Source organism: Pseudopipra pipra, chromosome 1, assembly GCF_036250125.1.
Source record: "Pseudopipra pipra isolate bDixPip1 chromosome 1, bDixPip1.hap1, whole genome shotgun sequence".
Lineage (NCBI taxonomy): Eukaryota > Metazoa > Chordata > Aves > Passeriformes > Pipridae > Pseudopipra > Pseudopipra pipra.
The window spans coordinates 100,534,228-100,559,695 of record NC_087549.1 but is presented as its reverse complement, the minus strand read 5'-3'; the positions used below and the strand labels follow the sequence as shown (position 1 = coordinate 100,559,695).

General features: G+C 38.4%; 1 protein-coding gene across 2 annotated transcripts in view; it reads left to right on the top strand.

Annotated features, from left to right (window-relative positions):
* Positions 1-25,468, top strand: part of AMPH (amphiphysin) — a 117,029-nt gene that overhangs the window by 28,357 nt on the left and 63,204 nt on the right. For both annotated transcript variants that reach the window (XM_064667961.1, XM_064667954.1), the window contains exon 2: positions 22,661-22,741. In XM_064667961.1, the coding sequence (XP_064524031.1) occupies positions 22,661-22,741 (81 nt within the window). The remainder of the gene's footprint in view (positions 1-22,660; positions 22,742-25,468) is intronic.

Sequence of the window (25,468 nt, the reverse complement as noted above, 5' to 3'; positions counted from 1 at the left end):
AAAACAAAGAATAAAAGTGAAAACCCAAAGGGAATGTTTTAAAGGAAAGTGACAGTGATAATGGAGCTGCAGGTGCACAGAAAGGGGCAGAAAGCAGAGCTGTACATCACTTGCACATCACTGATTAATGTCTGTACGCATGTTTAATTTGAGAGAATAGCAGGTTTTTTCTCTGAGAAATGCTGACTAGTTTTGCTGTTTTCTCACGTGATATACTTTAGGGGCTTGATGCAGTGTTTTACTCTTGCATAGGGGTATTTATAAAAGGATAAAACATCCTGATGTAACCTCGTACACTGTTTGTTGTCAATGAGACTTTTAACAAATAAAGCCACGAATCACAGGAACAATTTGTGTGCTGTATTGTTAAGGGCTCCTTGAAATATAATTTTCTGAGTTAGCAAAGGTAACTTTGCAAAAACCCCAGTCCTCATAATTTCCTTTAAAGCCTGTTACAACACAGAGAATGACAATATTAATTTCCCAAGGATGTTTTTCTATCTGGTTAAGGTTGCCTTTGCTTTTTACAATTGCCAGTCCTTTTTGGAAGTGCTTCTATTGCTAACACTCAACCAAATTTGTAGCCAAGTGTGCCTGTGTGGTAAAATAAACTCAATGCAGTGATACCAAAATTATGTCTGCAATAGCTATATAGCCATGTTAGCATGCCCACTCTAGTGCTGAAGAGGGGTTTCATTAGTCAGGATGGAGCTCCTGCTCCAGCAAAACCGCACAAATCCACCCAGGTCTGATGTCTCTGCACATCCCTACACTTACACTTTTTGACCAGGCATCTGGTATTCATTTAGCTGTCGTATCTGCCTCCTTGCTTTGCTGCAACAGCTTCCAATCCTATAAGTTAAGCAATAACTTCAGACATTTGACAGCAGGATAATTAAAATATCAAATTATAAGAAATTTTAAAAAATTATATATCTTTCAGATTGTAATTTTCTGCAGCAATCTGGTCTTTCCAATAGCTGAAATGGTTTGGGGGATTTTTTTAAATATAGTCCATTAGCTATGTATAGTAATATAACTATATATACTTAATGGATGACTATAAATTGAATGCTACATATTGTTAACAGTACAGCCAGTACGTTTTTTCAGGATAAAAATACTCCATGTTCTTGCCAAAAGTCAGTGTAAGTAGTCCATCCTGTGGGTCACTGGTATGCCTAGGTGCACAGAGGCTCTCAGTATGTGTCTTTGTGCTCCCCTGTGCTATATTAAATACACATAAGACACAGGTAACCTCCAGCAAGGGCTTACAGCTAAGCTCAGCTGCTCATAAATTTTCTTTCTGGCAGCATCCTCCTTCCCACCACTTTCTCAAGCGGTGATAGTGAGCGTGTATTTCCATTTCCATGCTCAGCCTTTTCCTGAGCTGGCAGTAAGGGGACTCACCTTGCCCAGGGACGCTGTGAGTCAGCAGAACAGCTCAGTGCAGAGCAGCAGATCCTGGGTGCGCATGGTTGTGAAAAAATGTTTATTTACAAAAAGCCCTTTTATTTTTCAAGAGGAAAACCAACTAAACAGATGCTTCAGTCCAACAAAATTTCTTTTCCAAGAGTACATTTGACTTACAGAAGCGACCGCATCTTCCTATCGGAGACTATATTATTATCTGGGAAGCATTTCTGTGATCTCTAAGGAAAAGATAAAGAAAATTAAGATACGCTGTTCTGATACCAGCTCAAACACTACAGAAATATCAGAGGACCCTTCTAATCTGATGACTGCAAGCACGGTCCCGTAAATTACCCAGTAAATGGTGAGAACACATAATAGAAGTTTCATTTTATGCCCAGATACATTTTCAGTTTTCCAGTAACATTCTCCTGTATCTATTTTTTTCCCCTCTACATGTGAAAAGCTTGTAAATTTGAAGTAATCTGGATAAGAAATAAATTCTAGAAATGACAAAGTCTTTCACTATACTTCTCAAGGGTGAAGTGTTTCAATTTACAATTTCAGAAAAGTAAAAACCACAAAAATTTTTCTGTTCTGATATCTTGGCATACACAACCCAAAATGTAGGAATTAAATTAGTTCTTGCTGTCATACTCGATCAAGGACTTTTCAACCAGAATTCATCTCTCTGTGGGGAATTTTAATGTAAATAAAATCCAGTTCCCTCTTGGCACAGCAATTCTAACAAAATGAGGTGTAATAATTGTATTTTAAAGGCCAATAGTAGACACACTCCTTAAAAGTCATTGGAAATTATTCTGCTAAGTAGGGAAATATTTTTATATAATGGGTTTTTAACTACACAGGAGCTGTACTTACTGAATAAATAAGCAAAAGTGGACTTCAAAAGTGCAAATCTAGGAGACAGGCAAGAAAAAACCATTTTCCATCATTGAATAGGGAAATTGGGGAATTTTGGTTCTTCTTAGTTCTTGCTCATTTTCTTGCGTAGATTATTAAGCTGTATGAAATCAGTTAACTGAGTAGATTAGTTGTTCTCAAAAGAATTTCATCCATGAATAACTCAGCTCTCACCTCAAATTCCAGTTAAAATTTGGAGATGTCAATGTAATGGCCTCTTTGTGCAGCATACAAAGATCAGGCTTTCTGGATCCCACAGAAAAAAATTAAAACACAGCAATGAAGCAGTGTGAGTTGGTACTTTAGAACAGTACCATATCCATCATGTCTCTTTTATTTAATGAAAATTGTTCTATCCTTGTGTTTGAGAGGCAAAGGGATCTTTTTTTTTTTAGACTGTGATGTGCTTGGGATGTGACAGCATATTTATATTTGATCTATGGTACACTGTAATACTTCCCAAAAAGAGAAAGGAGGAACTCTGGCTACAAAAGGAGATCTAGGTCCTGCAAACTTGGAAGAAATGTCACTGCCGTTGGTGTACAAGGAGCAAGCTAGAGTTTTTCCTGCCCTGTCCCTTGCTATGAGTAGTATACAACGTATTCTCCTGATGTGGACATCTCCTGACTCTCTTCAGGAATATCTATTTCCTTTAAGTTAAGCAAGGTACAAAGTGACAACGCTGAAAAGTTGAATGCTCATTACTTTTCATATCACAACTATTGCTAAGGTTCTTCAGCTATTTGAAAGCTGTGTATGAGCTTCCAGCTTTGTGATTTGGAATGATATGGGGAAGAGGAAAGAAAGTTCCTCAAATAATAGGTTTTTTGAAGGAAGTGTTTAGAATGACCCTTTTGGTTCAGAATAACCCTTGTTAAAAATCTCTGTTCACTGACTATTAACTTTCTCTATGGCTGGTTATCTACAGTAAGTTCTGCTGCAGTATGTTCTGAAATGAAACTGATAGAAAAATCCTTTTGAGTATAATTTACCTTGTGACACAGAAAACTGGCAAAAGATGTTACAGCTTTTGGACAGGCTAAAAGATTCCAGTTTATGCAAAGATGAGGTTTTTCTGTCCATAATGAAATTAAGGTACCTTGCAGTTTGATGCCTAAATATTTCTTAATGCAGCTCAACTTTAGGGTTATTGAACTGTGACCTAATTATAAAACTGTGTCTAATTATGTTTCAGTCCTCATCTCTTTTTGTTGGTATCTTTATTGGTATTTTTGTAATGTAAAATCTGCTCACAGGAGAAATAATTGCATTCAAAGTAACTGGCAGTGATTGCATGGTTGTTTGGGCAGAAAGTAGGTAGGGTAAAGTGTTGTAAAGTTAAACCCCTACATTTTATGGCATGTTGTGGAAAAAACTCTATTCTTTCACTTGTGCAATAATCTTTCCACTACTTCCTGTGCTTTCTACTCTGTACAAGGTAACAGGGTAAACTCCCCTGGAGCTACTTCAAATTCTTCTCTAAATTGTCCTGAAGGCAGAGTTGCATTCATATTCTTAATCTCTTTGATTACTTGATTGATTCCTTTCTGATATCCCTTAAGTGTAATAGTGATAGCTTTCCAAGTTGTCCTGATTTGGAGGGAAAGTTTTGCAGAGTCCCCTCTATGCTAAAAATGGATTTACTGGGGGTTTTTTGTGTTTTCTTTTAAATTTAAACAATATCCCTCAGAGATTTTTTTTCTCCATTTTTTTTTCCGATCCTTTATCAGAATGCACAGACTCACCACTGTGAAAAATACCCAGATATTCTTAACTGAATATTCTTAACTACTTTTTTCCTTCTGAAATTATAAAATAGTGTTGAGCATGCACTGCATACTAGCAAAAGGCAGTGTGGGAGTGTTAGAAAAAATCTGCTCTGACCAGAGATTAGCAGATTTCCTAGGAGTTATTCATCATATTGAATATGCTCAGCACTTCCCAACTGCTCCTGAGCAGCACGAGCGAGATGGTAGGACAGCACAAGAGCCATTTCTCTCCAGAAAAAGCCCTTCTGGGGGACTGAGTCTGAGACAGGTAATTTAGTCTAGGTGCTCTGGATGCAGAGTGCTTGATTTTGTAACCAAAATACAGTACAAAGACCAGGATCTATCTTCATACATGCACTGATCCTATGTATTGCATTTGAAGTGCAAATTCTTGTGGTATTGCAAATGCTTAATGCTATCTAGGATGCAGGGTCCTGCATTTTGCAGTGAGTTGTTCTTATCTCCACATTTCTTTTCTCATACTGTTTCTCAATAAATGTGATTTACTTGCACTGATTTTTATGCAGTTGCACAGTCATGATTTATTCATGTGTCTTAAGTTCCGCATTGAAGGAAAGGGAAGGGAAGAGCAGGGAAGGAAAATAAGAAAAAAAAAAAAAAAGGTGTCTCAGTTTGAAGAGACTGGAATGTTTGCTAAAGAGGATGAGTTATGAGGTATACCAAACTCCTCTCTCTCAGCAATTGTGAATTCAAAATTAAGGGGGCTTTAATTGAGGAAGTGGGGAAAAAAAAAGAAGAAATAACAACCCTTTATTAAAAGAGATATGTATGTTGGCAAGAATAGTAACAGAACACAAAAAAAATAGCTAGACAATAGTCCTGTACCAAAAGTCCCCTTCAAACAAAAGAAACAGTCTGAATACTTCTCTGTCTTTAGCACGGTTCTAATCACGGCCGGCAGGGGGCGCTGTTGGGTCACTGGAGGAGCAAAACCTGCAGGTCTCTGTGTTGGCCTGCAGGGGGCGCTGTTGGGCTCTGGCGGTCACCACGTGGGAAGGGGGTCTGGGTGGTGGTCTTGGATCGGGGGAGAAGCCAAAAAGAAGGAGACCCTTCCCCCAATGGGAGTAGGGCAGAAGGAAAAAAACAGTCCACCCCCACAGGACTGACTCACTGTTGTTCTCAGATGACGGTGTTTCAAGGCTCCTCCCTTCTCTCCCAGTAAGCACACAACTCTCAGATGAAAAAAACCCAGTAGGTCCCAGCTGGAGTCACGAGGCAGCGTGCGAGCGGATCGAGGCCGGTGGTGAGGCCTCACCAGGACGAAAAGCCAGAAAGACTGGATTCCAGGCCTTTTCTCCAAAAATGCCCAGACACAGACCCTGTCTCTGTCCCAGAGAGAGAACTCTGCAGTCTGATCTCTCCCCTCTGAGAAGAACCAGCCACCCCCTCCCAAAACTCCTCCCCTCTCCTCACAGCCTCTGATGGGCCATCCGTTAGGAATGGGGTCTGGCCAGCTAGGTTCTTTTGTAAGGCTAATTGACCCCTTTCCCCCCACTCACTCCGTTTTCTTACAGTGGAGCAGGGGAAGAAAAATTCCCCTATTGGATTTATAACCTATAACAAAAGGAAAAAAGGGAAAAAAGAAAAAAGAAGGGGGGAAAAGGAAAAATAGGGAGTGGGGAAGAAAAAAGAGGGTGAAAAAAAGAAAAAGAAAGGAGAAAAAAAGAAAAAAGAAGGGGAAAACAGGGAAGGGGAAGGAAAGGCAGCCCCTCTTGGGATCTCTTTTATATTTCTGATCTGCATTCTACTGATTCTTTCTATTGATTTGGGCTGTTAATACTTGACTGTGGGTGCTGTGATGAGAGGTCCTGTTCAGAAGGGTGAGGGTGAGCAGGTAGGGATGGAAAGGTCTCTTGATGCCGTTAACTAAGGCTCTGAGTCCACAGCGATTTGGGTTCAGCAAAGCTGCCTCTGACTTACATGTGACTTACCTCTGACTTGTCATGTGAGCAAGGAGCCCAGTGGTGCCTGGTGCTGCCTGCAGCAGAGTAACCTTTTAGTGTTTTCCCTCTGTGTGGAGAGCCTGGTGGATGTAGGGAAAGTGGTTGTAAGGAAAAAAAAAATCTTTTTGGTTGACCAAGCTTGACTCCTGTTAAGTATAATTGGTTTTTAGAAGGATACTGCTTCAAGTAGTATATGTCTGTCCATTAACTTGATTTCTGAATGCTCAAGTTGGATTCTTCTCTGTCTTTCTCCAGAGGCTGAGAAATTCTTGCTCTGGTCTGGTTTTTTTAATAGATTTTATATGCTTTCAGATGCTGCTTTCATAGCTCATAATGAAAAACCTTCCTTGTCCATATTCATAAGGAGTATTACCACAGTATCACTGTGGTAAAACTGTCTATTTTCTTCTCACCCAAATGTGACCCTGAAATCTCTGAAATATTTATATTTAGACCAGTATTGTAATCCATGCACAGTGATTTCCCCAGAAACCTGCCACTATGACACCAAGAGAGATCTTCAAGCATTCATGGATGCGTATTTATTCTGAAACAAAAGTATAAATAGTTGAGGATTAAAATGATAAGTTCTGTACCAACGTGGTACTTTCTATCTGAAAAACTCACTTTAAATAATGTCATCTCATCTTAATTTCAGAGCAGATTTAGAAACAATTAAGGTAGTTACGGGAAGAGAAAGCATAGAACTCGTATTTGTAGCCCTGTTAATCACACTGGCTTGCACTTAATCACACAGTTTTACATTAGTCACCAGCATTGAATTTATATTGCTTTTTCATCTGTGCGGACTGCAGTGTTTTATGCATAAATAATTTCAGGCACTACTGAAATGCAGCTTCCTTTTGAAGGATGAGGCAAATGCATCATAGTCCATAGCAGTGCTGACAGCAGCCAAGGGCTGAAAGAGGAGAAAGGACAAAGTTAAAAAAGGTAGAACAGAACTACTTCCTGCTGTGAAAAATACATTGTGACCAATACCTGGGACTAATAAGACTTCACTTTGCTACTTTTATGGAAATATAGCATCTCTAATGGCCTCAGTTTAAATCTGAGGAAGCAATTGCATCTACTGAAGAGCTAACATGATTTCTTGTAGCATCCAGAATTTCCATTGTGACTATCAATCTAGTTCATAAAATTCATCTCCCAAGGAAAATAAATGGCTAAAAGTTATAAAAAGACACAAAGCTAAGAGTAATAACTCTGTCCTGTTATTACTTTGCATACTATGAGCTTTTGATGTAGAGCCCTAGGTTTTTATAAAGAGGAGCACCCTGAGTGTAAATGCTAGAAAGTCTTTGGTGGCAGACTTTGGATTTTCCAAAAGCTGTCCAACAAGACTAGCAGACTATGATTCTGCTGCACATGGGCCAAGGCCTAAACACCACAGTATACTTCCCCCTACATGACAAATCTGGTTGACTTTGAAGAGATTTACATTATTAAAGCTATGATCTTGCTCGATCAAGGGAATCCTGAAGCTACCTAACATCTCTGGACAGACAATTTATCCCTGCAACTTCAGTTATTTCATTAAACAAGCTTCTGTGCTATTAAAATGCACGGAGTGATCTTTCTTTGTCAGAAAGAGTGTCTCTGTACATTTAAATAACAAAAACAGTATGTTTTTTAAGACACCTAAGAACATCACAAGGTTCCTAAAGTGCTCCTGTCTAACATCCTTCAGTACCTGTGGGTGTCAAATACTTCTGTATTCCTAGAAGATCTCATTTACATTCACATAAATGAACAAAATGTTATGGCTGTGGTGCCTTTCTAATCTGTTAGTTGCTACCAGAAGTTAAATTTATTAATGCCTACTGTTCTACTTGCCTTTTAAAGTCAATATGGTTCATGATCTGAAAAGCCTCTTTTATGAAAGCATATAATAAAAATCACTTAAAACATGTCTTTGTTCTGAAATTGCTGCAGAAGGTATTTTACACAGCTGAAAGTTTCAGGGACTGTATTTGACACAAAGGAAAAAAAATCAATCTTTACACTTAAAGAACTATTCCCGGTAAGCTTTGATTTACTTATTTTTGCACCAGTATCTTTAAATTTTAACTTTTGCTACAAGAAATATGACAGCTTGAGTAGCTATGATAGACAATTTTAAGTAATAGTTGCCATATGTATCAGTTTATTTTTGGAAATGGTAGAGAAACTAATCCTGCTCATCTTTCTCACACATTCAGATCCACAAATCTAATTACCTGAGTGAAATAAATGAGATTTGGACCTTTTTATATTCTTGTACTCTGTTATATGTGCTTTTTTACTTCTTTGTGTTGCTCAGTAGTTGTTTAGGCACAGTCTTAAGGCACAACATCTACATATTCAGATTAAAGCTGTCCTTTTGGCATACTGCACGATTAGTTAAAGGCTGGCACAGCTGCTTAATCAATTCCTGTGCCTCAGTTTTCTCCCCATAGAAATGGAGGTGTTATAATCCAATCCTGAAGTGATTTTAAGAGGTGCTTGGAAGATAGCTATTTACTGTGATCATGGTGGATAGGAGTATTTAGGCTGACTGTACATTTGAGCTCCAAATGTAGCAAGACACTGTGTAACTTTTTGATGGGAGATGTGCAAAGAGGTTTTTTCGTATGATTATGTCCTGGGTACCAAATTGTTGCAGTTTAATCTCCTTTGCTGCTTTTTCATGTCCAGCAACATTTTCAGATCCATTTCCACATGTAAGCTGATTTTCAGTGCTTAAAACATTTCTTTCTACCATCGATTTTAAAATATATCAAGTGTTTTTAGACATATTATAAGAGAAGCTGGAAAGTATCTAGAGAAAAGCAAAGAAAATAACTGAACATTAGAAAATTTGACCATAAGGGAATATTGAAGTCATGGTGTTTGACCAGTGTAGAAAGGAGTAGACTGAAGGTGGGAATGATAACACTTATTAAAAGAGAATGGTTATATTTTTACATTTTTGTCCCTGGATACCAGAACAGCTGATCTTCAATAGAAAGACTAGAATTGTTTGCCATGCTGTTCTGTGACACTTCATGCGTGAAAGACTGTCAAGTTAGCGTTCACTTTGTTTCAGCTGAATTCTGCTATGTGCTGTATCCCGTGATTTTCATAGTCTGTTACATGTGCTGGTTTCCTGTGGAAGGCCTTCCTTCCATGTTATGCGCAATGAAAGATTTCTGTTGAAGTATGGCTTCAGCCTCAGTGAAAACAGTTTGCTACTGAAGAGTATGACAGGCCTCACAGCACTGGACTTGCTGATGAAGGTCCCTCCAGCTTGTCTTTGCTGCTTCTGTTTCTCCAGCATGCCTTCGTAACTACACTAACAGGTTGTATGACCACAGCATCCCACTGTTATTTTCTCTCAGTTCTGGAAGTGCTGTTTTCTAAATCTTCTTACACCTAACAGAGTTTGTGATATTTTTTCCTACCTGTCCTAATGCTCTTTCCGTATTGAAACTGTTCTTTGTCCAGATGCTGAATTTTTCTCCTTGTCAATCTTCCTCTCACAGTGATACATTTCCCTGATTTGGTGTTTATCTTAATGAGGACCATTGAAAGACATTAGAATCTTACTTCAGATGAATAGTACCTTCAGAAGAACATGGCTTGTCTTGCATTAAAACAGTGCTCACCTGCCATTTATTTTCTAGCATTGGCAGACAGGCTCCTTTTCTGGACATCTTTTTGCCTGGAAAGTGTGACTGTTCCAGAGCTCTTAAACGGGTTGTTTTCGTAGCAGCACATTGAGTGGAAGGGGACTGATGCTGGCATAGCAAAGAAAATACTTCCCTGGAAAGAGGAACCTTACATGTGCTAGGGAGCAACACATCTATTTCCATGTTCAGCAGCTCTGAGAGCTAATTCTGGAGTTTCATTTCCCAAGCCCTGCAAGAGAGGATGAAACCCTGCTTGTTTAGGATGTCTCAGGTGTCAAAGTTGGAGCACTGGCACAACCACTGCTGGTAGTCCTTGATGACCTCAGCTTCAGTTAAGAACTTTTTTCCTTTTCAATAACTAAAAGGCCATGACTTGTGGCGAGCATGAAGAAATGATGCATATAAAGTTCTGAGAACAGTCAGACTTATCCTTAGTAGCACTTCAGAACAAAAGTAGAAATACAGTGTGTTAGCTGAGCAGCTTTAGAATACTTTAGTGTTATGAGATACTGTTTGACCTTCAGTAACGCAAAAATGATGAATAATTCTGAATAGCAATGAGAAGGAAACATGGTAACTTTCTTCAGAAATATCTGACTAGCACATAATAGTAGCCATATTATGCTGGTTTAATTATTTCTTTATAGAGATGGCCTTGGGAAACTTGTGATTGTTAGGAGGTTATGTGTTCACAAATTCTTCCAATAAGTCTGAAATATATCTCCTTAGCATCACTAAATTTCTGACAAAGCTATTTTTCAAAAAGAAAGACCTGGGTGGCTTCAAAATTTTCCTAAGTTAGATTTGTTGAACCAAGTGTATATGCTCTATCTAAATTTTCTTGCTTTTGGGAGCTCAGTTTTTTGAAACGAACTTATTTATCCTTCCATCTAGAGAAGAGTGAATTCATGTGGAAGTGTTATGTCAGTGTCACTGTCTTCCTTCAGATGAGGAGAGATGAGAGAGATTTGGAGCATCCCGAAGGTGAAGAGTATCTCATCAGAAACTGTTGCTATGTCAGGCACATCGCTGATATTTAGTGTGCAGTATACTCTTTATCTGTGAAGAAACAGTAAAATTCATCCTCCACAGATGAGCATCAATCTGGAAAATGTTTTGCAAAGTGCTAGACAAAGTTATCTTCATGTACTGTGTTGCTATGAGGACATGAGACTGTCTTAACAGGTGGTGAAATATTCTGTTGGCAAGCCACCAAACCATGCTGGAAACTTTTGGTTTTGTTTCCCCAGGGCTCCATTATATCAGTCCTGTAATGAAGGTTGACCTGAGTCTGCAGAGAGAAATCCTATCCCTGCTGAACATGAAGAAACCTCAGGGTGGGCAGCATCTGCACCTCAGTGCGTGCTGGATCAAATGTGGCTCTTTCTAGCCTCTGACAATTCCTTTCCAAGAAGTATCTGTGAAAATGTCACAGCTCAGACTGGAGGAGGCAGTCAAGATTAGGCATCTGTATTGCTACTTAGAGCATATGGACTAATTTAGAAGCCAAACTGAGAAGACACAAAAACACTAGTAGCCTATCTTGTAGATATAGTGGTGTAAGTGGAAGGAAAGTATATTCACCTGTTAACTCTCTGACGCTGTGAGATAAGAAATAAGTGAGCTCTGTTAATTACCCATGTCATGGATGGTTGTACCCTTGTCTCTGTTTGTCATCACATCTGCGCAATTCCTGATATAAATGAAATTTTGTGTTTAAGGATGTGGATTACAATCTCACAGGCAATCATTAGAAAAACATATCAAATAAAAATATCTCTTTTATCAGGGTTTTTTCTTTCTTCCCAGCAACTCTGATAAATATTTTAAAGCTTTTATCTGATTTTCCTCCACATTGAAGAAATTGTTTTAATTTATGAATTATCTTTATCTGCCTTCTGTGATGAGAAGTAGCCTAGAGATACCTATAAAGCTATCAAATGAGACCTATCATCTTCATATCATCCTACCGAGGGGACATTATATTTTGCCACTAATGCTCTTTATCTACTTAGTGCCAAAATCCATATATTTTATTACAAATTGGTTCCATTTGATTTTAATCAAGACCAATAGGAAATATTGTCACTGGATCTTGGAACTGAGAAAATCAGATGCAGCAGTGGGAATATAAGGGGAAATAGCTTGAAAAACATAACTACTTAAAGTCTAATATACTTAAATTCTCTGATTCAATGAAATCATATCATCAGAGCTAAATAAACAAGACTGCTATATATAACCCATGGAACTAGACAGTGGGAAAATGCATGTGCACTTTTGAATTCAAGGACTTTTATAATGAATGTGATCTTTATATTTGGCCATGTGACTTAAAAACTTTTTGTCTTTTTTATTTTTTTTGACTGCCAGCAGCCAGGAAGAACATCATATAATTGCTGTGAAAAATCCAGAGAGACAGTGTGTAAAAGACAAAGTTGTCTTTTTCCAGGTAGAATTTAAATGTTTGATTAAGAAATGAAACTGTAGTAGCAACAAATAAATTACAAATTTATATTTGATATCTCTCTTCTTGGCCCAGGAAAAATTTGATTAATTTTGAGATAACAGATTGCCTGTCAGGGATCATTGCTGAGGATTTTGGTACCATAAATCATATTAGTTTCCTTGTGGAAGAATGAGCTTTAGTGGCCTTTCTGTACAGGAGAAAAACTGTTTATTTTGTTGTGGCTGCTTCCAGCTTAAGAAGATTTTTGTGCTAAATGTTTTTGTAGTTGATTTTAATGTTCTATTGATGAGATCTCAAAAGTTAATTTTTAAAAAGTTCTATAGGCAATCTACTCCATTTTTAGATAATGTTCCACATCTAGTTTGAATACTTTCAAATTGAAGTTTTGTTAATGCACTTGTCTTATATTTGATTCTGTGGGTTTTTTTTCCTTGGGAATATGGTGAAAAAAATTTTTCAAGTGGCTGCTTTAGCCTTTTTTCCCTAGTTCTTAGGGACCAGGACTATCAAGTAAATAGGCAGCGAAAGAACTAGCTGGTCACCAGGTGAATATAGGTATCAGAGGTTAAATTATTAATCATGGCTTTTTGGTAGGATCTTCAAACAACTCAAGGTGATCGTCCCTTTGTCTTCAGTGCTTTGAAGGGCAGAGGGTCAAATAGTCTCTTGCTTTGAAAAGCTTGCAGCCCAGATGGGGCCCAAAGTAGAAGATTGGGTAAATGAAGTTGTCACATGAAGTGACATGCTATCAAAGTGAAATGCTATCAAGGCAGTAAATCAAATATTTCTTTGATTGTTGATGGTTTTTGGAGGGAACAGTATTAAGGAAAGTGTCTGCTTTACAGTAAGTATAGAGGGTAAACCAAAGGGGAGTAAGAAAGCGAAGGAACTAGTAAGAGAGAGGGAAATAAAACATAATGAGGAAAATGTAAGTAAGCCTGAGTGCACAGCTTGTTTCCAGAAGGCTGAGACATGCTGGTCACTACTAGAACGTTATTCACGTACTTTTCAACTAGATGAGTAAAGTACAGGCAGAAATAAAAACTGGCAGAGTGGTGTTTTGATTACTTTGGGATGCAGTAAAGGACACAGAAATTCAGCCAAAGATATTACTGCTAATTGTTCAGGCAGTTAAATTTAGATCTTGTTCAACCAAAAGAACTAATCAATGTTTCCAAGAAGTATGAGAGCAACAATAGCCAGAGAAGGGCAAAGAGATTGTCTTTCCAGTTCTTTAAGCAGCCTTTTTGTCTAGCTCTTCTGTCTAGCTCTAGTGCAAGTATTCTGAGCACAACAAATTTTTGTACTACAAAACTATTCAGAGGAGGACAGCCCAGAGGTTAAGATGCTAGTCTATAATAATTAGATTTTGGTTTACAATTAATATCCTCTGGACTTGGTGTAGAAGTTACTAACCTTTCCTGTACCTTTTTTTTGCCCGATGGTAAAGTGAGCAAAGAATGAACCCTTAAGCAATTTTGTGAGGAAAAAGAACATTCAAAAGTTTGAGGATCATAGATGTTGCTATGCTAATAGCATAGTTCAATTCAGCAGCCTGAGTTGTAGGCTGCTTGAGTTGTATCCTGTCTTGCTTCAAGCTGCTATTCCAGAAGACACTTTCACAGGTCCTATGTCGTGTTTTCCATCTGCACAGACGTGTTTGAGACATCCTGTGCCATCTGAGATGCCTGCGGGAAGACAAATGAATCAAACCCATATTTTCTCAAAGTTGATTCTTTGGTTTTAGCTTGGTCCCTATTCTCTCATAATAGTTTGACTCCCTCTTAGTTCTTCCTTTGATTTCTCACTCTTTTTTTCTCTCTACACCTTGGTCTGTGTTGTTTATTGTTTCTTTCCATTCTGTTTTCCTATTTAAGCTACTTTCCATGAAGAGCACCATTCCATCATCTCTACTTTGATTCTGTCCTATGTTATATTGACTGGTCCTCTGTTATATAGTCTAGGGAACAGCTTGTTAATTTTTTGAAATACATGGCAGTTCTTTGAAGCTCTGCCAGGTTTTCACATCCACTGGGGATAAGCACCTTTCAGAATACGTGCAGAGAGTGTCTGATGAGCCACCTTATCACGTGGGAGAACCTCATAGCATTAAGCCATGTGAAGTTCCTAAGACACAAGCAGGAGAAGTCCCTAGCAGTACACTGTTGTAGCTGTTAGTATTCCTTCCCTTCTCATAAGTGAAATGAGGCCTTTACAAACTTGAAAGCTCATCCTTCAGTCTCCTGAAATTTTTACTGCCCAGCTAAGTTTTACTCTGGACTTCTTAGGATCACACTTAATGCAGAACAGTAGCCACCTACTACTGTGTTAAATTTTGCAGGGGTGCATACTTCTAGTAGACCAAATTTGGTGGATGTTGCAAAGAAAAGGGTGAGCAAAGGTCTGCCTAGACACTGTGGCACACTGCAATGTGCAAGTCTGTACTCTGTGTACTCTGTAAAATACTTTCTGGTTTTAACCAAATGATCAAGGACTAATGTAGAAGTCTGTGGCTTCATTCTGAAAGCAGTCATAATCTTGTTTATTTTGCAGCTCACTTTAGAGCATTTTTACGTTATCTGGGCAATGATGTACAATTAGATTCTGTAATTCGTGGAAAGGTTACTATCATCATCTCTCATGGCATAGTGTTCACATCTGTCATTTAGGCTGCATTAGAAAGACCACATTTCCCTCTTTCAATTTTGATTAATAGAATATAGCTTATCATAGTGTTTTATGCTTGTCTGGATGTTATTCAATACTCTTCTTTTTTGTTAAGCAAACTGTTCCCATGTGTCATGGTATTTTACAATACTCAAAGCATCAGCAAGCGAAAGCTTACGAAAACTTAACAAAAGAAAAGCATTTATAAGAGAAGTGCACCTTCATGCTTCTTTAAACAGCAAATACCTTATCAGAGCTTCCCCAGGACAGGAACCAGGACAATCCATCAATAAGAAAAATCCATCAGATCTATAAAATGTAAAGAGGCAACATCAGGAATTCATTGAAATGCAGTTTGTTAGTGGTTGGGAGAGGGTTCTGGAGGAGCATCACTGCGTGCTTGTCTTGTATCTTCCCTAGGAATCTTCTTTTGAGGGGGTTTGGAGAGAGGTTAGTATATTACATGGACAATTGGTCTGGCCTGTAGAGCCATCTCTATGCTCTTCTGTACTGGAAAGTGCCTGGTACCTAGCAGCTGCCCTCTTCTATTGCTTGGGCCATATTTCGTGCATTCATGCAGTTCAGGATATGACTTCTCTTTGGCTTTGTGACACTGTACAACAGAAATTGGCTATGTTATATATTACGATAGCAATTGTGGAGTTTCAGTCCTCTACACTCCCAACTGCAGTTTACTGTGATGGCCTTTTTTCTAGTATGTGATCCACTGTGTCAAACTTGAGCAATGAAATTCAACTGTAAATGATGGGCAAATTAGCATTATTGTGCCCAATGTAAGAGAACACTTTGAAGGAGGCTGGGGCACAATTACCAGTACAATAATAAAGATATAAAATACATTATGTGACAGTGAAGATTACCTGTAATTTGATGATCAGTTGTTCTATATGGCATTAGTAATGCAAGTGTGGACAGAAAAAAGGAGTGGTAACTACAGATGACCTAAAGCTGATTTGGAAACCTCAGCTAAGTTTAGTCATTTTATAAGATCAGTAACAGAAACCAGCACCACACAAAATAATTGCTTATCAGTCATGACCTTTATTACAGTGTCTTTCTGCATTTTCTGTAGTAAAAATCTCTTAGTAAAATGCTCAGTGTTCTGTATTAATCAGGTTTTCAGGCTTTTTCGAGTCTGTCAATGACAAAAGGATTTTTTTTTCACAACCCTGCAACAGATATTAATGAGAATAGAGGCTCAGGCAAACATTTGTCACCTTCAGCTGTTGTTTCTGCAGGAACACAAGGGTGGAATAGCAGTACAAGTGTAAGGCTGAGTTCTTGGAAGTATATGGCTGTATAGCACGGAAAATATGAAATTTAGTCAACCACTTGGAAAATAGAAGCAGTTGAGCCTGTTGCACCAGAGCTATGCTGGGATTGAAATATTCATAGCAGAATTGAAACTGAGCAATACACTACCCTATCTCAGATGCAGGCATCTTAATTCCATTATATAATGCTAATTTATACTTATTGGGTGTGTTTAGCACTAGAGAAAAAATAAGCAGTTTTTGTAAAAATCCTATATTATTATTTTTCTAATTATGAAATTCCATCTAATTTTTAATATGTAACAATACTGAAAAATATCTCGTTGCCCATCTTTTATTGCAGACCATATTTTGAGATTTCAGTGCTGAAGTGAAATGAAGGTGACATCTTGACAAAAAAAATGATTTGTTTTGTTATTAAATGCCACCCAAGTAGATCTTGAGTAGTTAGATATGAATGTTACCTCTTTGGAGAGGAGACTTTGTATTAACTGGACTAAACAAATAGTTTGATAAGCTCTATACTTACATATCTTTAATCCACTCCACTGTCTCTTCCTGCCCCTCTTTGCAGTGGAACAACCAAGTAGCATCCTTGCAATGATTCTCTCTCTGATTTCACTTCAGCTACCCTTGTGCTAACAATGAGGAGGTGGTAATCTTATGTGGCTTCAGTAAGTCTTGAGTATTCTATTTCTTGTGCTTAACACCCTGCTGTCATGCTTGGGTGAGAGACAGTAGATAAGTTTTGAAATTAGTTCTGCACCAGGCTTCATACTTCAATATGTTGTTCTCCTAGCTAGCTTTTATTTCTGGAATTAACAAGGTTTCTTAAACTTTGCTTCTACACTTCTCAAATACCGGCTGCGTATCATGGATCATGCTTAAGTTTTCTATTTTGACACTTTTTTTATGGTTTTGTGGTATTGGATGCTTTGTATAACATCCCATCACATGAAAAAAAATTGTCTTTTTAATCATGGGTGTCCCTGGAAAACTGCACATGTTAGTCGTGCAGCCCTAGTATTTCTTTTACAGGCTGTAGAAGAGTAAAGTACTAGGAAAATAATTATGTTGTGGAATGGTGTTGTAAAAGTATTGCAGAGTAGTGTTATAGATGCATGAGTTTGCATCTGTTGAGATCCAGAGCACTTTGCTGTTTTCAAAAGATTTTGGACAGGGAGTCCATGACAATGTTTTTGGACTGTTGTGAGTGTTTGTTTTGCTTTTCATACTGGCGTTATTCCATTAAATTCCGTTAAATAGTGCTACTTGTGGCAAGTTAGATTAGCTTAATTTTTTCAGTATTTTAACAGTCCTGGGAATTTCTGATGAAGTCTTCTCCTTGATAGCCATGTCTGAGCAGTCATGTCTTCCTAACCTGAGTGGTTTTGAACGTGTTGGTTGTGTGTGATGTGTGACTGGAGATGATGTATGTTGGGATGGCTGATGAGGTCAACTCCTGTCCAGCCAGCTGCTGCTCTGCAGGAACCTGAGCTGCTCTTGAGGCAGCTCCTGGGTGGCCACAGGCTACATCAGAGAATATGTTTCAGGGTTTTTTGGTTGATGTTGGTTTGGGGTTTTTGTGGGGGCTTGGGGGATTTTTTGCATTGGTTTTGGGTTTGGGCTTTTGTTCATTCATTTATTAATTTATTTTTATTTTTTCCTTTCCCTGAATTGTGATAGTCTTGAAAACTTTTTTAGGGGAGGATGGGTAGGCCTGTCAGGGTGGTAGTCTCAGCAGCTATTAAACACTGTCGTTCTTGCCTCAAGACAAGAGTTTTCAATGCAGTCAAGCTTTCTCAAGCTAATCTGTAATTTATTTTATTGTATTAGTTTCCTTTCTTTGGAAACATTTACATTACAATCACTCTGAAGTTGATCATTTGAATTCAAGTTCCTCATAGAACTGAATGTATTATTTGATAAATAAAAGCACTTAAAAGACTGAAGGGGAACTGTTTAGTCTTATATCTTCTGAAAGTTTGTTGAAGATGCAGCATCCCCAAATGGGGATTCTTGCATTTTGTATCTAGAAGTGTACTCTTGATGACATTTATAAATGATATCAGACATGCTTGATGTTCTTACTCAAAATGTTATGTGTTAGTGTGGAATCTGCCATATATTATGTCAGTACCACATTGTCTAACAATTTCTCTCTACATGTATTTACCTGACAGCATCTAGGCTTATTATCATATCAAGTTTAGCTTTTACTTCATTCTCAATGCTAATTGAACTTAACTATATTCTTAACAATATATATAATATATACCTGGGTCAACACTGATACCCATTTTAGATACTTTTGTTTTTTAAATCTTTTTATGTTATTTTAAGAGAAAACTTACTGGTAGCTGATTTAGTTTCATTATATTAAATGAGGCAACTTTTATCCTGGATTTTTTTTTTTGATAGAGTGATCGGCTTTTTAAACAATCTTCATAAGACTAAGGAAAACTTGACTATTAAGATTCTGTTCGTGTCTGTTTCTTTAATTTTTAAAATTTATTTTATTGTAAATGGTACAGGCTGTTCCTACACATTAATAGATGTTCTCAAACCTAACCTCAAATGTTTTTCTCTGTATGGGCATGCTAAGAAAAAAAAATGCTAGCCACCTGCCTTCACTAAGTTCTGGCCTCATTCAAGCCCTACAGGCCACAGAATGTTTAGAAACATCTTTGGTTCCTCTGCTCTTTTTTTTTCCAATACTTGCATACAAATCCATAATATGGGTTACCTACCACATGAGCCTAAAATAAAATATTTGCCACTTATCGGTACAGATCCCCTTTCTTTGGCATGTCATAGAGCCCTCTAAGGCTTTTGTGAAACACTGTCTGTCTACCCTTCTCCTGTCCTCATAGGCCACAATAGACTGAGCTATTCCTGTTACTAAAGCTAATGCTTATCTATAAGGGTGGTTGAAGTGAGGCTTAAGGGGGAGGTTAGGCATGTGCTGCTCCTGAGCACAGTCTTCCTTTTACCATTAAGAGCCATCAGATGCTTTCCAATAACTTGGGTGTTTCAAGACTGTTTTCTCTTGTTCTAAACTTAGTGCTAGTAGGCTGTCTGCTTGCCTTTTCCTAATCCTTGTCCTAGACCAAACCTTGACTCTAACCGAGGTACTCTATGTAAGAAAATGAATGTGTTTAAAATTTATTTCAGCCTGTCTACGACGGGTGGAGTTGGAGTTATAGACCTGCTATTAACCCCTTCAGTTAGAGGAACCCATATGTAAGCCAGACAAGCCTTCACTTGGCCTTAACTCTACTCCAAAGACACCCTATAGGTGCTCACCTAACTAAACAAAAATAAACTAACTGTAGACTTCTCTTGACAAGAGACTTCCACTTTGAGAAAGAAGTGCACAAACAACTGCTAGAAGGTGGGTCAGTTTCTAAGACTTACCTTCAGCCTGGCAACTTCTCTGTTTAGACTACGAGTGATAAAGTTGTGGTTACAATTGGATTGGTTGTAAAAGGCTGAGCTATACATTCAGTGGTGCATGGAGTTATATGGATGGGACGGACCTGTGAGGAATAGTTTATTTTAGCCCCAGTCTGCTCCACTGTCTCCATATGGAATTGTGGGCATGGGATTAGGATTGCATTTAGGAAAAGAGTAAGTGAACCCCAGTTATCTGTGTACATGGCATGGGCTACAGGACTTCCATGAGAGTAAGTTTCTTTAGCTAATTCCAAGCCTCTGGTTTGGAACTTTTATTTCCAATCATATGACATATCTGTAGTTCTGATCTGCATTAGGAAAATTGAGAAACTATGTTATTAATGATTGTTTAATGGAGCTCTGGTTTAAGATTAGGGTTGGTGTTTGCAGAGGCTAAATTGTAACACTGCGTCTTAGTCTCAGTTCAGCTAAATACCTGTAGAGAAATTGTAAGTTGTAGATAGGATTAAAAAAACCCCCATACCGTAGGAGGTAGGTGCTGTAAGAGGTTATTCCCTTCTGAGCCTTTCACTGTTGGACCTGAGTGCGCACTTGGAGACATGGATGTGTGTTGTTGATATTTTGGGGAAAAAAGAGTCTATCGTGACAACTTTTCTTGCTTTAGTTTGTTATCTATGTTATGAATTGCTCAGACTACAGTTAACATGCCTGCTACTTCTTGCTGTGAACATAGTTTGAATGTATTGCCGTGATCAGGAGGCTTCCCTAGCAGCCAGCTCTTTGAAGAGGAGATGTTGGATTTTTAGAAAGCCACCTGATGCAGATCAAAGTTGCGGACAGACTGTTAGTCTTGCTGGTGACAAGGAGCAATGTGATGATCCAAAATATTAAATTAAATGATTCCTCTGTAAAACTATCTGTGATATTTATTAATATTTTATGAAGAGGTTGGTCATGATAGTGCATGAGGTTTCTGGGACTAGTCAGCAGTAGTAAAAGCAACCCAAAATGCCCATATATGCCAGAAAATGAACATCTCTATTGGCAGCAAAAGGCTGGTCTTTGCCTTTTTTTCTTCTCTGATATCATTCTTTCTATTTTTCTGCTGTAAATATGTCAAAACTTCCTCGATGTTTCACATGCCATGTCCACAGGTATGTGAGAGACTGGATTATTATATTAATTATTGGCTCGGACCAACTCAAGTGTGTGTATGTAGGGGGGGAAGGACAGGTCGAATTTCACAGAAGTGAGGTGATGCCCTGTCCCAGCCCCTGCAGTCAGTGGGCAACCCCCGAGCACTTGTCAGTCAAATGCAGCCCAGGAGCACTGCCCACATCCCACCTCGGAGCCCCTGACCCAGCCCAGGATTGACTGGCACAGTGGGAGCACTGCTCCTTACCCCACCCCGGAGCCCCAGAGTGGCCAGTGGGCTGGGAGTCCCACCTGGGAGGAGTGGCCACAGGGGACCAGAGCATATGAAAACAGCAGCAACCTGGTCTCCATTTTGGCTTGAGACCTACGACCTGACCTCGTGGAAGCTGGACTTACACAGGACTCCTGGTGGTAGCTCTTTTCTTCTTTCTTCTTACTTCTGCTCTTTCTTTACTACTTTCTTAATATTTTGGGTAACTTGGGACCGAATGGGTTGGATTTTGCTAAGTTGTATGGGTTAGCATGTGCTAAATCAATGCTTTGTGGAATGGTTTGTTTCGGTTGCCTGTTACCCTTTTCTAAAGTTTACCAGTAAAAGCACCCTGTGAGAAAATGTGGAGCTTTTCTCCTTTGTGCTCTGTCTTAACATGGTTAAAGAACTGAGGGTTCTTCTGAAGATTTGGTGAGCGAATTTTTGGAACCTTATGTATTTTTAAAGTAAAACTCCCTGGGAGAGCTCGTAGCTCCAGTCCTAGGATCTTACAAGGTGGCATTGTATCACCTTCACGATCACCCTGACCCCAGGTTTCCACTGTAGCAATCCTCGCCACACCTTTGTGCAGACTGATTTTGTGGTGTGGGGCTGGCTGGGCTTGGGAAAGGAAGGTGGTCAGAGAGAGAATGTAGCAGTACTGGAGCTGCATGTTCTTTGTTTTGAGAAGGACAGATGATGTGATGCTTATATCTTTATTCATAGTATCTGTTAATTGCTACTGTTTCAATTTCCTGGGGTTGGTGAGTTTTGTTTTGTTTGCATTTGTTTGGGTTTGGTTTTTCCTGTGAAAATTGAAAGTTAGATCAACTTGTCATAGAAGAGCAATCTGAACATCACTCTGTGACATGGTTCAGTCACACATACATGTACTCTATAAAGATTAAGGGGTTGCTTAATAAGCAGGATGAAGCCTATTTGCAGCTGTGTGTAAGTCTTTAGTATTAAAATGAGAGGATAGCGATGGGATTTAATAATAGAATGCATTTATTGTAGTTAAATAGAGTGTAAAGTGTAGCTGTGTCAAATTACGTTTGAGATTGCCGATTGACTCTCTCTTATAGTATATTTATTATCTAGTGGATGACAATCCATTTCTGAATTAATGAGGTGAGAAAAAATGAACACCAAGTTTTAAATGAGCATCAGCTGTAACAATTTCTCATGCAGCCTTACATTTTCTTTATTTTCTATGACTTTGTGTTGAAAATCATGCAGATAAGAATAATGTTAATACTGGTCAATGTAATGAACCATAAACAGAAGAAAAACCTAATGATTTTTTTTTCTTTCTTTGTCTGAATTGAAGAAAAACTTGCAGTGCCAGCAAAATTCTCTCATTCTTCCTTGCTTTGAAACCATGGAATTCTTCGCTAAAAGAAAAGTTGCTTCACTACGAAAAACCACATCCCACCGAGGACTCTATACTTTGAAGTATATTTCCACACACACCCCATACTCCTGCTTTTATCTTTTTTTATTTTGACAAAATAGTTTCTTGTGTGAACTGTAGAAACTGTAGTGCATGAACACACCCAAAAATAAAATGCTATTTAAGCCTAACTGCAAGAACAGAAGTGTTGAAAGTAGCAGAATTTCTGTTCTGTGACATAAATACTAAATTACTCCTTTTTCCTTTCAATATAGGTACTTCAAAAACTAGGAAAAGCAGATGAAACTAAAGATGAACAATTTGAAGAATACGTTCAAAATTTCAAACGGCAAGAGGTCAGTTACTTTTTCAGTTTCTTTAATTGTGTCTTAAGAATTGCTGATTTTGAAGGTATTATAGGGTAACAGGTAAGATTTTTTTTTGGTGGGTAGAAGATTTCGTTCTGCTGTTTTCAAACAGAAATAACGGTTGGATTTGTGCATGCAGAGGGCTAAAAATGGTCTGATAATAAAAGGATGTATTGTAGTCACTTGTAGCAGCATCATTCTTGAACTACTTGAGATTAATAGAGTGACAGCAGATTTCCACCAATATAATTGAGAACAGAACCCAACCCCAACTAAATGCAGCCTAGTGTTTGCCTTCTTACAAAGAAGAGAAGTATTTCCTTGGTTTCGTTTTGTGGATTACTTTCATCAGTGCTACATCATAATACTTTATAAGAAGTGAATAGTTTAGTAGTTTCAGTATGCATATGTGTTGTAACATTCCCTGTGGGTGCTGGGGTCTGTGGTGGCAGTGCTGATGAAGCATTACAAGGGAGCAGTGCTCAATTCCTCTTAGTGTTGTAAACACAATACAGGAAAACAAAGGTGCCCCAAAGAGTTCATAATCTACTTCCAATGCAATCCTAAATTCTAACCCCAATTATTTATTGCTTTGATGGACAGACTTTTTGGCTTCAAGGTGATAAATTGCAACTAATTATATAGTGCCTTTCTAGTACAAATTAATGCCTATCCTGAACTGCGGTAATACCACCAAGAAAATAGTCTTTTTATGTAAGTATGAACTGTTGTATCTGTCGTCTTTGTGAGCTGTCATTGAGAGCTCCTGTAGAAAGGCACTGGAGGGTGAGAACTACTCCCACATATTTTACACAATGTAAAAATTGGCCGATGTCACTTTTTACAATGTCTCCTCTGAATCAGTCCTATCCATCGTGTGCACTTTTCTCCTTTTCATGTAAACACAAACCGTGCATCCTGACTGCTATTATTAACTCTTTTGCATCTTATGGTCACTTAGCCTTTATTTTCCTCTCTCAGTGTAGTAGAGAGGGAAGTTTCAGCTGCCACTGAGCTGTTGTCTAGATCTTTCCTCTTCAGCAAAGAGTAAAATGCTGGGAAGAATCTATTTTTCTGAGAGTAAAAGAATCTATTTTTCCTCCCTCAAATTTCTTGAGGTCAGGAAGATAGTGGGGAATTAATAGGTCTGAAGAAGCTTTGAAACTCTGCAGAGATATTATATTTTCCCTTTTCTTCCCCTTCCACTTTTCCAAGTCTTCTTGACTTCTTGATTGTCCTTATGTTGTTGCTTATCCTTGCTGTTGGTATCTCAGCTCTTTGCACAGCTAGTAGCTGTGTTTTTAGAAAGGTACATCTGTAAGGGTATTTTGGGTGTAAAAGGATCAACTTGAGCATCCCCATGAAGTAACAGAGTTTGTGGGATTTTTTTTTTTTTTTAGTTCAAAATTCTGAGAGAAATTTAGAAAAAAAGAGGTGAAAGAGAAAACATATTTTTTAAGCAAAATTATGTCTCAAGTATTGTTTTTTTTCTGTCCTTTAGAGAGAATTTTCTGTAATGGTGATTTTCAGCTGAAAGTCCTGCCTAGGGCTAAGAAGGATCTTAGTATTACTTTTATTTTATTTCTTCCTCCTTTGATGTACAGAGAAACAGTAATAAACAGTCAAGGACTCTGCAGGAACCGTATGATGCTAAATCTAGATGGAAATGTGACTTGAGACCAGAGAGACAATTGTGTAGGGGGCGCAGAAGGAACCACTACAACTCTTGGCAGAGGCACATGCAGATTAGGCTAGTTCCACTGGCACAAAATGAAAGAGACTGTTTCTGTATTTATTGAACTAGTTGCACATGCTTACTGTGCTTTCAAAGAGTTCAGTTGTGCTCAACTCTTCCAATACAAGGGGGGGAAATGCTGCAAAAGTACACTTTCTGCCACGGTCACCAATAGGAAGCATATAAATAGCTTAAATTTTCTATGTTTAGTCCATGCTTTGATTTACAACTAATTAGCAATGCAAAGATATGAAGCATTAAAATGTGCATCTGAATTATTACTTTACTAATGAATGCCTTGCAGAACTGCTGTCTTCTGTGAACTCAGGCAGCCATCTCTTCTTGCTTTACATTCAGTTCTACTTTCAAGGTTAGTTTGATACTCTAGAGCCTTTGGAAAAAGAAAAGTTAAATTCTAGATATTGAAGAGTAAAAAGGCTGTCTGGTTGAGTGATCCTTGAGCTGAGGTTCACCAAACTGTTGATGTGGCCAATCAGGAGGCTTGCAAGCAGAACCACCCCTGGTAGAGGCTTCCCATTTATTTCACTTCCCTCTAGGATTATTTGTCTCCATGGTGGTCACTGAGAAAGAAGGCCATGGCAGAGGCAGTTTGAGAGGACATCCAAACTTTCCTTTTTTCTTGCAGTCTCACTTAGCAGTGATTTGTCTGTTCCCTGACCATCTCACCTACCCACGGTTCATTTTCAGAAACACTATCACTTCAGTTCTGTGTCTCTTTGCAAGTTCTTTGTTGCAACTGGTGCCCTCTGTGCTCTGGGCATCTTGGTAAGCTGGAAGATGTGAAAATGGTCTGTTTCTCTTGTTCCCCTGCCATATTGAGCCTGCAACACTTGGGAGGTCAGCTGATCTTAAGTATAGAATGATGTTTTTATTAATACTCTCCAAAGATAATAAATTGGGACTCTCACTTCAGCTAGAGAAAGGATAGAGAAAGGAAAGTGCTCATTATCCAGGAAATA